The sequence below is a fragment of the Equus quagga genome, chromosome 1 (genome assembly GCF_021613505.1).
Source record: "Equus quagga isolate Etosha38 chromosome 1, UCLA_HA_Equagga_1.0, whole genome shotgun sequence".
Classification (NCBI taxonomy): domain Eukaryota; kingdom Metazoa; phylum Chordata; class Mammalia; order Perissodactyla; family Equidae; genus Equus; species Equus quagga.
The window spans coordinates 14,656,432-14,667,907 of record NC_060267.1 but is presented as its reverse complement, the minus strand read 5'-3'; the positions used below and the strand labels follow the sequence as shown (position 1 = coordinate 14,667,907).

General features: G+C 53.7%; 1 protein-coding gene across 1 annotated transcript; it reads right to left on the bottom strand.

The window, feature by feature from the left end:
- Nucleotides 1–8,007: 8,007 nt before the first annotated feature.
- On the bottom strand, nt 8,008–9,901 carry GPR84 (G protein-coupled receptor 84). Its single transcript, XM_046643406.1, has 2 exons — nt 9,739–9,901; nt 8,008–9,258 (listed from the first exon to the last, which is right to left on the bottom strand). The coding sequence occupies exon 2, from the start codon at nt 9,237–9,239 to the stop codon at nt 8,055–8,057; it is 1,185 nt and encodes a 394-aa protein (XP_046499362.1). The 5' UTR covers nt 9,240–9,258; nt 9,739–9,901; the 3' UTR covers nt 8,008–8,054.
- Between the last annotated feature and the right edge of the window lie 1,575 nt (nt 9,902–11,476).

The following is an 11,476-nucleotide window of genomic DNA, read 5'->3' as shown; positions in this document are numbered from 1 at the left end:
GACAGCTCCCCCACAGGGTGATTTAGTGCTGCAGCCCCTCTTCCTCAAGTGCCCCCCTCCAGCTCCTCTCCCTCCCCCTAGTGCCCACCCCACCCCCCTTTTTTATTCCACCCTGTTCTACAGAGGCCTTCCTGGTACGGCCTCCTCCCACTCCCACCCCGGGGTGCTGGCTTATGTAAGCCCCAGCTCCTGGAATAGAGAAAGAATGGGTGCAGCAGAGGTGATTGACCTCTGTTTCACCCATGGGAGAGTACATCAGCAAGGCTGAGGACAGTAGCAGCCAGAACTGATGTCATTCTCTCTTGGTAGGGAGGGCAAGTGGGAGGGGAGGAGGAGGTGAGTAAGGACTCCAACTGTCTGCAGAGAAGGAGGTCTGTGAGACCTTCCCAGGTGGGTGAGAGAGCTCAGAATTGTGGCTGCCTGGTGGGCATCGCATCTTTGTTTCTTTGGCTGGGTCTCCAGATGCTGTCTCTGGATCTCTGTCTCAATGTGACTTGGTAGATGCCCCTCAGCTCTTCCTCTTCAGACTGACCCAAAACACACTCTTAAAGGAAACCCTTGGTCCTTCCCTTCTCTCTTTAGTGTTTGCCCTTCTGTGTCTTTTCTCTATCAGTCTCTGTTCCCTCCCATTTCAACTCTCCTCCCTTAGTTGAGCTTCTCTCTTGGTCACTTGGCCTCCCCCCCCCCCCCCCCCCCTGCCCCATCCCATATCATAACACAGTATGATCCCAGCCCTCTCACCAAAGCAGAAACTGATTCAGAGCCTCTTTCTCCTTCCTGTCCCTCCTTGTAACCCTGCTGTCCTGGGCCAGACAGAGGGCTCGGGGTAAGTGGTGAGGTAGGGAGGTGGCTGGCTGCAGAGCAGCAGAGGCAGGACAGATGGAGAGTCCAAGGAAGTAGGAGAGGGAGGAGGAGTGGGACAGGAAGACAGAAAGAGAAGCACAATGAGAGAGAAAAAGTGACCGAGAGACAAAAGGCAGAGGCTGAGAGTTAGCAGACAGCCAGCATAAACTGGGAGAGAGAGAAACCCGCACAAAGAGAGCAGCAAGGCTGGGAGCAGAGAAAAAGAATGGAGAGATGGAGACAGGAAAGTCACAGCAAGAGAAGGCAGCTGGGGATGGCCCAGGCCAGGGGCGGGCTAGCTCTCCTGGGCTCCCTCATGCTGATGGGCTGTAAATCTTGGGTGTGTGTGCGTGTGTGTGTGTCTGTCCGTCTGTCTGTATGCATACGTGCACACATGTAGGGGTCTGTGGTGGGGACAGGGATGATTTACACAATATTCTCATTCTCCCATTTCTTTCAGCAGCCTCCTTCCTTGAGGCGCCCCACACCAACCCCCATCCTGCAGTATTCCTGATGCTCCAGGGGCCATTTCCAAGGGATTTCCATATCTCAAGAATCCTGGCTTTCTCACGTGGAATGCAGGCCTGCTGGAATGTGCAGTCAGGGTCTGTAGAATCAAGAGGCCCTATCCCCTCACTACCCACCCCCCATGCCTGCTCACCAGCTGCTCCTGTCCATCTTCTCCTCCCACTCTCCTTGTATCTCTCCCTCCTCCACACTGACCCCTCCCCCAGCCTCTGACCCCCAGCCGCCTGGGGCCAGGGTTGGAGGGAAGACAAAGGCAGGATTTATCACCAGGATAGAGAAGCAGCCAGAGACCAGGGCTGAGGGCAATGGCTGACCTCCTCAGGATGGGTTGCAGTGCTTGGCCAGATGCTGGGAGGCTGGAAGCCTGGGTTCCAATGGCCCCTGCTCGCAACCCCCACCTTTTCCCACTCCAACCTTGCTCTCTCTCTTGTCCCTGAAGACTTAGGAAACAGAGAGAGTGGCTTTGAGGGGATTTTAGGCCTCTGAAGGAAACTCTGGGAGGAGCGAAGAGATGAGGTTGATGTCTTAGGGTCATTCTCTTATGGTTTCTGAGGAGGATTCAGAAACCAGGGAGCAATCAGGCACCAACTGTTTCCAGGACTAGAAAGGAGTTCAGGTTTAGCACTGCAACAGATAAGATGGAGAGGATCTTCCTCTAATATAGAGGGACTTCTCAAGAACAGGCCCTGATTGCCAGTAAAGGGGGAGAAAAGGGTGATTACAGGTCCTGAGAGATGGGAGATAAGGTCTCCTTTAGAAGCAAAGGAAGAAATGGAAATCCCCAAGAGTTACTAGCTCCAGCCCTCTGAAGGCCTTCTCTGAGATCTCCCACTGCCTCTGGAGAGGTACGAGGAGCCGCGGGACCCTGCCTTTACAGTAAATAGATGATTGGCCAGAAATTGTCTCTGCTCAGCAGGCAGGGTGTGTGCTCGGGAGAGGGAACGGTGTGATCCAGGAGTTTCCGAGAAACCAGACCATATATCTTTCAGTGGACAGCTCCTGTAGCTTCCCTAGCTGCCCTTGGAGGCCCACTAGCCCCTCAAGAATCTCAGTGTCAGAGGCCTCCGCAAACCCAACTCTGAAGCTCTTGTACCCCTTCCAGCTCCTGGAACTCAACATCCTGCTTCCTGCCTTCACTTTCCTGTCCTGGGAGAAGGCAGCTAGAGTTACCTCCAAGTGAGAAGAGGGTGGAGGGAAGAGAAACTGAGGCAACTGGGAGCTTCCAGGCTAGCAGTCTCTCACCATAATCCCACCAACCCATTCCCACCCGGGCCTGGTGAGGGAGACTTTCTTGTGGTTTCCTTTTAAGTTCTTCTGCAAGCTGAAGCCATTCCCTGATGGAAAGCCAAAAATTGGAAATATTAGTGGGAAGGGGGTCATGGATTTTGAAGAGAGATTGGGAAAGGACAAAAGAACTGGAGGGGTGGGGGTGGCACAGGGTAAGGAAAAAACAGGAAAAGGGAGAAGAGAGCATCTCGTTTTTCCTCACTCCCCCTTCCCCCAATTCAGAAGGCAGATTTACGGCCTTGGTTTTGGGGGGGGGGGTGGTGTGAGCATAAGGAAGACAGATCTGCAGTTCTGCCCTCTGAGTGTCTGGGTACTTAGCTTTAACTCCCCCATTAGCATCAATCCCCATCTTGCTGCCCATCCGTCTTCTGACATCAGCTCCTTCCCCTCTCTGTAGCCCAGGCTTTCTGACCCTAAGTGACTCTTAAAGGGCCAGTCTAGACCCTTTTCTCCCTCCCTTTTCCTCCCACTCCAGGCAGCACAGTCTAGGGTGTGTGTGTGTGTGCGCACACATATTCACATGTACTCTGGCCATCCTTGCTAAGGCCATAGTGTGTGTGTGTGTGGGGGGGGGGGGCGACTCTTCCCCAGCTCTCTCTGTTCTCTTTAGACACTCCTTCTTTCACGGACCCCCACCTCTGTTCACTACCTACCCAGGCCCAGAGCAAGCCCTCTGACTGGGCCAGGGGTCACAGACACATGGCTGCTGGAGCTGAGGGCTGGAGAAGGCATGTGGATCCCCGGGACAGATCCTCTCTCCCTCCCTCATTTCCTGGAGGCCCAGGAAGGGCAAGGAGTATCCAGAACTCCTGGCAGTTTTTAATTCTCAGCCAGCAGTGGGGGTGGACAGGTTGGAGGTTGAGGCTCCTAGGAGATGCCCTGAGCCTCACATTCCTAGCCTCCTTTCCCAGGGACCCAGGCTGTGGTCTGCAGGGGGTGGCAGATTTCACATCTTCCTCTCCCTGTGAGGGAGGTGACATGCCAGAGAAACCTGCCTCTGAATTTCCTGGCTTCTCTCCCCTATTCCTCAGCAACTGAGCTTAGACGGACAGAGGGGAAACTGGCTTCTCCTCATTTCTCCCCATCTTCTGCAGAAATGCTGTAACTGCCCTCCAGGGGCTATCAGACTGCCAGGATGCTTGGAAAGTTCCTCCCCCTTCTGCCTTCAATCCTTTCTGCTGCAAAGCTCTGCAGTCCTCTGAGGGGCCCTCCAGGATAGTCAAACCCTCTTCCTGATACCTGAAACCCATTCCCCACCTCCCTCAGTGCTCCCTCTTCTGGCTCAGGATGAGAGGGAATTGGTGGGTGGGGGCCTTGGGAAAGTGGCCACGCTAAAAATAGGAGCCCCTAGCTGCACCCCCCACCCCACGGCCCCTTATTTATCACCTTCCAAACCTCACTCTCAAAGAAGCATAAATATTCCTAATTCCTGAAGGCCAGCCCTGAACTCATAAATTTAACCGGGGAGGTGGGCAAGGGGGAGGAGTGAGGTGCAGGGAGAGCGGAGCCCAGTGCAGCCTCGACGAAGCAGAACATCTCCTGGGGGAGGTGCCTGACTTGTCCCCACTGCAGACGCCAGTGGGCCTCCACTGACAGGAGGAGTAGCCGTTTCTCTCTCCAGTTCCGCTGGGGATGAGTCTTTTCTCACCAGCCCCCAAACAAAAACCAACCTGAGTTCTGTCTTCTCCCTTAGTTCTCTATCCTGCTCCCTCCCTCTTATCTTCGCTGTTACCTTCCAGTTCTTCCCTGCTCCTCTCAGCTCTCCCCTCTCTATGGCGCCTCTCTCTCTGGCTTTGCTCCTCTAAGCCTCTCCCTTTTCAGAGCCATTGTCTGAAGAGGACATTTCCGTCTCTCATTCAGTCTAGAGAGAGGTTGGGAAAGTCTCTCTCGGTGCCCGGACCTCCCGCCTCAGCCCCTCAGCCGCGCCCTTTGAAAGTCTCTCCTTCTTCCTTCTCTCAGACCCCCACCTCTTGCTCTCCCTCAGCCTTCCTTTTTTCCTCTCACCCCTTTCGCCCCGTTTCCCCTTCTCTCTCCAACCTCCTTTTCTCTCCTTACTCTACCCCCACTCGGCCCCTCGGACTCCTCCGCCCATGTGTACCCCTTCAGACCCCCCTCGGCTTCAGTCCCCCCACGCACCCCATTTTCCCCTCCCGCTGGGTGAAAGAGAAGGGAGGAGGGGGGTAGGAACAGGTAGAGGGAGCGCGGTTCCTCGTGGGGAGGGAGAGAAAGAGGAGAGAAAGCAGGGGAGCGGGAGGCGGAAGCGGCGGCGAGGGGAGGGCGGCCTCACCCCCCAGCTGCGCCCCCCTCCCCGCAGCCGCCGAGCCATCAATCAGGGCCAAGGCCGTTCGGCCAATGGTAGAGTGACTCGTAAATCGGCCTGTCAAGCTCAGCCAATGAGAGGCGGCGTTAAATCAAGTGCTGTCAGCGCTTGGCCAATGAAAGGCCCTGGGCTGACCATAAATCTGCCTGTAAGAGACAGCGAAAGAGAGAGAGTGTGCGAGCGAGCGAGCGCGGCCAGGGCTGGGGGCCGGGCGGGGGGCCGGGCGGGGGGCCGGGCGGGGGGCCGGGGAGGGGGCGCGGGGAGAGCCGAGCGCGGGGGGGGGGGGGGGGGGGGGGGGGGGGGGGGAGAGAACGAGCTTAGGAGAAAGAAAGGCGATAACAGAGGTACCAGAGATGAAGACAGCCTACAGGAGAGACGGACAGATGGAGAGAGACAAAGAGAAGCCTTGAGAGGGAGCGTCAGAAAGTCGGGCAGGAGACTGACAGAGATGGAGAGCCAGAGCCAGACACTGACTCACGCTCAGGAGGGCCTCCAAGTGCAAACACTTCCCCGAGACACGCGTGAGCTCCTCACCAGGAGGGACTTCGTGCGTGGACACCCACGCGCCATGCACACCTGCAAGAGAAAGCCTGAGAGATAATCTGCCGCCCCTTTCCCCAACCCTTATCGAAATTAGGGGCGGGGGTGGGTGTGTGGGCTGTGGAGGGTGAGAGAGGAGGGGGTTGCTTTCTTGCTCAGCTCTATCCTCTCTGGTCGCAGACTCTGGGGTTTCCTCCTGTGTCCCCTGAGTCATTTTTTCCAGCGACTGATAATTGGGAAGTCCCTCCTGGTGTCTAACCTCAATCCCTCTTGCTGCTCCTTTCTACTCGCCAAACCTTTTGAATTCCCTTCAAGGACTATGAAAAGTGAACCCTTTTACAGCCCTTCAGAGAATTGTCAACTTTCAGAACCTTAGAACGTCTGAGCAGGAAGGACTCTTAGAGATCATCTGGTCATTTGATTCTAGTTTTACAAAGGCTGCTGCCCTGTAGTGGTTAGACGTGTGTGCTGGCTCTGGAGTCAGACTCTCTGCCCTCAAATCATGGTCATGCCACTTACTAGCCCTTGACTTTGGACAAATTGCTTAACCTATTTGTGCTGCAATTTTTTCACTTGTAAGCAAGAGATTATGATGAATACTTCATGGTAAATTCTGTGGGGATTACATGAAATAATATATTTACAGGAGTTAGGACAGCACTGGGTACAAGATAAGAGTACCCCCTGCCCCCATCTTTGTACAATTGATAAAACCTGAGGCCCAGAAAGGTCTAGGGTCCTGCTCAAGTTCACAGAGCTAATCATCAGAGAGCCTTAGCTGCACCCTGCTGTCTACACTCCCAGGCTGATGTGCACTGTTGGTCCTCCTGTTCACCCCACCCGTCAGGGCCCCTGCCTCAGTCGCCTGGCCTTGGCTCAGTTTAGGCTGCTGTGATTTTTGTGGAAGGAGGACGGTGGGAAGCACACGTTCCAGATTAGGAGGCAGGATTCCTGGGCCCTGGGAGTGTGTTGAAGGTGAGGGCATCCGTCTGTCCACCGTGACTCTGGTTCTTTCTGCCCTTGTCTGAATCTCTCTGGACTTCACTTTGTTCTCTCCAACTGTGGCCTTGAGGGCAGGGAAGGGACAGCATGCAGCCAGAGTAGCGTCACTGTCAACATGACTATCACATTCCATCCCCAGTGCCAGCACAGTGCCCACCCTGCGCTTGTGGGCTCCCTCCACCCCGGCCAAGTAGACAATAAATATCTTATGAATAATAAATGTCTAATTCATTTTTCTTCCTAAGCTTTGGGCCAAGGGGAGGGGTGCAGATCCCTGGGTCTCCACCCCTTCTGGCCTGGAGGGGGTGGGTGTCTCTGGATTCCCAGTCTCACTGACACCTTCTGTCCTCAACAGGGAAGCCAGAAGGGAAACACAGAGAACCAGCGTCACCTGGTGGCCACAAGTGCTTTAAGTTTGCTCATGTGCACGCGCAAGGGCACTAGCACGTTGGTCATGCTGGAGGAAGGGAATGGTATGATCCCCCTCAGCCTGGCCCCTGAGCACTCTCTCTCTCTCTTTTTCTTTTTGGTGAGGAAGATTCACCCTGAGCTAACATCCGTTGGCAATCTTCCTTTTTTTTTTTTTTTGCTTCAGGAAGATTCCCCCTGAGCTAACATCTGTGCCAATCTTCCTCCATTTTGTATGTGGGTCACCACCAGAGCATGGCCACCCATACAAGTGGTATAGGTCCATACCCAGGAATCGAACTGGGGCTGCTGGAGCAGAGCACACTGAACTTAACCACTAGGCCACGAGGCCAGCCCCTGAGCATTTTTAACTGGAGTTTCTGTTCTGCTTTCATAACCCAGGATGACAAGAGCAAGTCTAGGGGAAGTGGGGGGCCAGGCCCCAGGTGAATTAGCTCCAGCCAGTATGACCCAACTAGGACAGCTAGAAGTCCTGCCTGCCATTGCCCCAGCTAAGGTCACTTCCATTTCCACAGAGCAAGGAGTCCTTTCCATGGCCATTCTCTTTGGGTAGGGTGAGGGCCAGGGGGCTAGACTCACTGGAGTGGCTGTCAAAGCTGGATCACAAAACTTTTTTGAGTGAAAAATCCTGTTTGTAGGGATAGGGGATCCTGGCAGCAGTAGTTAGGGGCAGGGGCTATTTCAGGGAAGTTAAACAAAAAGGCAGGCTGATCCTCTTAAACCAACTCACATGTTTTAGACCTGGAAACCACTCAGCTGAAGGCTCTGTCCTGGGCCCACTGCTTCCTGTCCCTGTTACGACCTCAGTTTCCCCTAAACCTTCAACTATTAGGTTCTAGCTGCAAACCAACCCTGGCCTGTTTCCTTCTTCCACAAAGACCACATATGAGCATTAAAAGGAGGAAATTCATTTATTAATAATTAGTAATGCGCCTTGGGCAGCCTAAGGCTAAAACATTGAGCAGGGGATGGAGATGCCTGGTTTGGGGGTTACTGGAAGGTTGTCTGTAAAAATGTCCACAGACATTTCATGTACTCCCACAAGAGCTGGCTGCTTTAGTTCTGGAGGAGACAGTCCCAGATTCTGGTGACTGGGGACACAGTTCTAATGGAACCGACGGAAACTCTGGGGCCCTCTTTTTAGGAGGGAGCCATAGGCTTGACGGAACTGGCGGTTCATGGCTGCATAGAGCACAGGGTTGATGCAACCATTGAGCCAAGTGAGGTTGGCAGCAAGCATATGGACAACCCGGGGGGCCTGGGTGTTGGCATCCAGGATGTTGAGCACTAAGAAAGGGATGTAGCTCAGGGCAAAGCAAAGGAACACAGCAAAACACATCTGAGTCACCTTCCCAAAGTCTGATGGTGAGTCCTGAGCTCTCTGGGCTCCTTTAGTTGGCCTGGCCTTGGCAGGTGCTCTTGGAGAGCTTTTCTCTGCCTTCTGCTTAGCTACCTTGCTGTTGCTCTGGTCCCCCACTTCTGAGGAGTCCCCTTCCAGGGTAGTGGCAGCACTGACTGGCTCAGAAGAAATTCCTTCGCTGGGCCCTCCTGATGCCAGCCCGCTGTCCAGCTCTTGGAAACGACCAGGAATGGCGTAATCTGTCCCAGCCACATGGTTGGAGCGGATGCTTGCCTGGCGCAGCTTGTACTGGTCCAGAGCCTGTGCTGCTCGCTTCACCTGGCGGTGGATGAGGCAGTAGAAGATGCCGATGCTGCTGAGCCCAAGCACAAAGTAGATGCCCATGAGGATGGTGGTGTAGGGCCGGCCTCGCTTGCGGTCAAAGCTGCAGGTGCAAACTACGGGCACCAAGATATAGATGGGCCAGAGAGGGGCAAAGCTGGCCACACCCACCACCCAGGTGCCCACCAGTGCCAGCACTGTCCCCTTGGCACTGAAAACTTTGGGAAAGAGCTTAGGGTGGGCAATGAGGAGGTAACGTCCCAGGGCTATAAGGCAGAGGGTGAGGATGGAGACAGAGTTGGATGCAAAGAGGAGGAGCCCAAAGACTCTGCAGAAGGTGGCGCCGGTGCGCCAGTACAGGTGGAGGTAGGTGTCCACCGAGAAGGGCTGGAGAAGGGTGCAGTAGAGGAGATCGGCCACTGTGAGATTGGCGATGAGCAGGTTGAAGCGGGTACGCAGCTTGGGCTGGATGGCCAAGGCCAGCAGGGTGAGCACGTTGCCCACGGTGCCTGTCACAGCCACCACCACCCCCCAGCTAACTGCAACGTAACGATAGCCTAGCACAGACTCGTGGTAGCAGGAGAAGTTGGCATCAGAGTTGTTCCACATGATGCAGGCTGAAGCGGGGCTGGTGGAAGAGGAAGAGGGAGTCAGAACCTGACCTTGAACTTAGATCTCTTGAACAACTCTGGGCCCCTGGACACTTGATCTGCTCCGGGAGCTCACCTGCCTCCCAAGCCGTTCCCAGGCCTCTTCATCCCAAGATCTCCAAACCCCTCCCTAGATAATCTCAGTCCTTTCCCATTGTCAAAGATTTCCCCAAATTCTTATCTAAATGTCTCTTAGTCTCTGTCCACTGCAAACTCCAGGCCTCTTCAACATCCATCCAAATACTCTCAGTAACCCTAGTGCCCTCCAACCTTTCTAGATTCTTCCCCTGTCCCCTAAGACCACCCAGGATTCCCCTCTCTGTATTCACCATGCTGTTATAGCCCCCTCTGCCCCTCTCCACTACACACACATACACACTTCAGTTTTTTCTGTTTTTACCACCTGGGAGATGAAGAGACAGAGAAAGTAAAAGTATGCCCACCACAAAGGTACTCACCGGAGTCTGTCAGCCTTCAGTTCTCTCTCCAGGGGAAGAAGTCCAGCTCACTCAAAGAGCAGTACTTTCTGGTGGGCAGTCAAGCTTCAAACAGGAGGTCCCCTGTTCTCAAGTGTCCTATTTTAATAGACTGTAATAATAAGAAACTCCCCAGTTACCCAACCTCAGCCACTTCCTCCCTCGCCTCCGGTCCTATTCATTTTGCTTTGGCTAGTGAAATCTGGGCTTCTCTGTTGAAACTCCCCCGCTACTTGCCTCAAAGTCGTCTCACTCCTTCCTGAGACCCAAGCTCCCTTTCCTTCCTCTCTTTGCGTGGCAGACACCTATAAGGTCATTGCTGAGAGGTGTCGAGACAGGGGGACAAGGGTGTCCGACTATCTGGGCCACTTCTCAAGGGGCCAGAGGGCAAGACCAAGTTGCAGGAGCAACTCTAGGCACCCCAGAAGCCTTGAGTTTGTCTTGGGGGAACACCACCTCCCCTCTCTCCAGGACTTGGAGGTGGTTCAAGTCAGAGGGACCCATGTGATACTTTAGCACGTCTGAGAAAAGGAGTCAGATGAAGGAAAGTGGGAAATGAAGCCTCCAGGATTCTGGCTCACTTCCCACAGGGGCTCAGGCTCCTGTTCAATCATTCATTCATTCATCCATTCACTCAACAAATCTGTACTGAGTGCCTACTACGCACCGGGCTCTGAGCTAGACACTGGGGATACAAGAAGTTTTTGTTTTTGTTTTTTTTGGTGAGGAAGGTTGGCATGTCTGTTGCCAATCTTTTTCCTTGAGGAAGATTATCCCTGAGCTAACATGTGTGGCAATCTTCTTCTATTTTATGTGGGACACCACCACAGCATGGCTTGATGAGCTTGTGTGTAAGTCCATGCCTGGGATCCGAACGTGTGAGCCTCAGGTTGCCAAAGCAGACTGCACTAACTTAACCACTATGCCACTGGGCAGCCCCAAGAAGTTTTGATACCCGAGCTTGTGCATCGTTTAGCAGAGGAGACAGATATGTAAATATATAAATGCTTAATTGGTTCTCTAAAGTGGCGGGGGGGGGGGGGGGGGGGTGTCAGCAAACTTTAGCTTTGGGCCAAATCTGGCCTACCATCTGTTTTTGTGTGGGCCATGAGCCAGGGATGTTTCTTCCAGTTTAAAATGGTTACATTTTGGGGCTGGCCTGGTTGCACAGCAGTTAAGTTCGCATGTTCCCCTTCAGCGGCCCAGGGTTTGACAGTTCAGATCCTGCGTGCAGACCTACACACCACTTGTCGAACCATGCTGTGGCAGGCATTCCACATATAAAGCAGAGGAAGATGGGCACGGATGTTAGCTCAGGGCCAGTCTTCCTCAGCAAAAAAGGGGAGGATTGGAGGCAGATGTTAGCTCAGGGCTAATCTTCCTCAAAAAAAAAAGAGGGAATGTGAGAAGTGCAGTAGGCTTAGGGAAAGAGTTTCGTCGTGAATTCAGTTTTAAACCAGGTTTGAGGTACCTGTGGTGCATGCTAGTGTCTCAGCCCCTCTAACCCCAATTTCTTTCTTTCTTTTTTTTTTTTAGTGAGGAAGATTGGCCCTGAACTAACATCTGTTGCTGATCTTCCTCTTTTTGCTTGAGGAAGATTGTTCCTGAGCTAACATCTATGCCAGTCTTCCTCTACTTTGTATGTGGGATGCTGCCACAGCATGGCTTGATAAGAGGTGTGTCAGTCTGTGGTGCCCTGGATCGTAACCCAAAAACCCTG

What these genes read in the sequence shown, in the direction of transcription:
- GPR84 (XM_046643406.1), bottom strand. Translation starts at nt 9,239, where the DNA reads ATGTGGAACAACTCTGATGCCAACTTCTCCTGCTACCACGAGTCTGTG.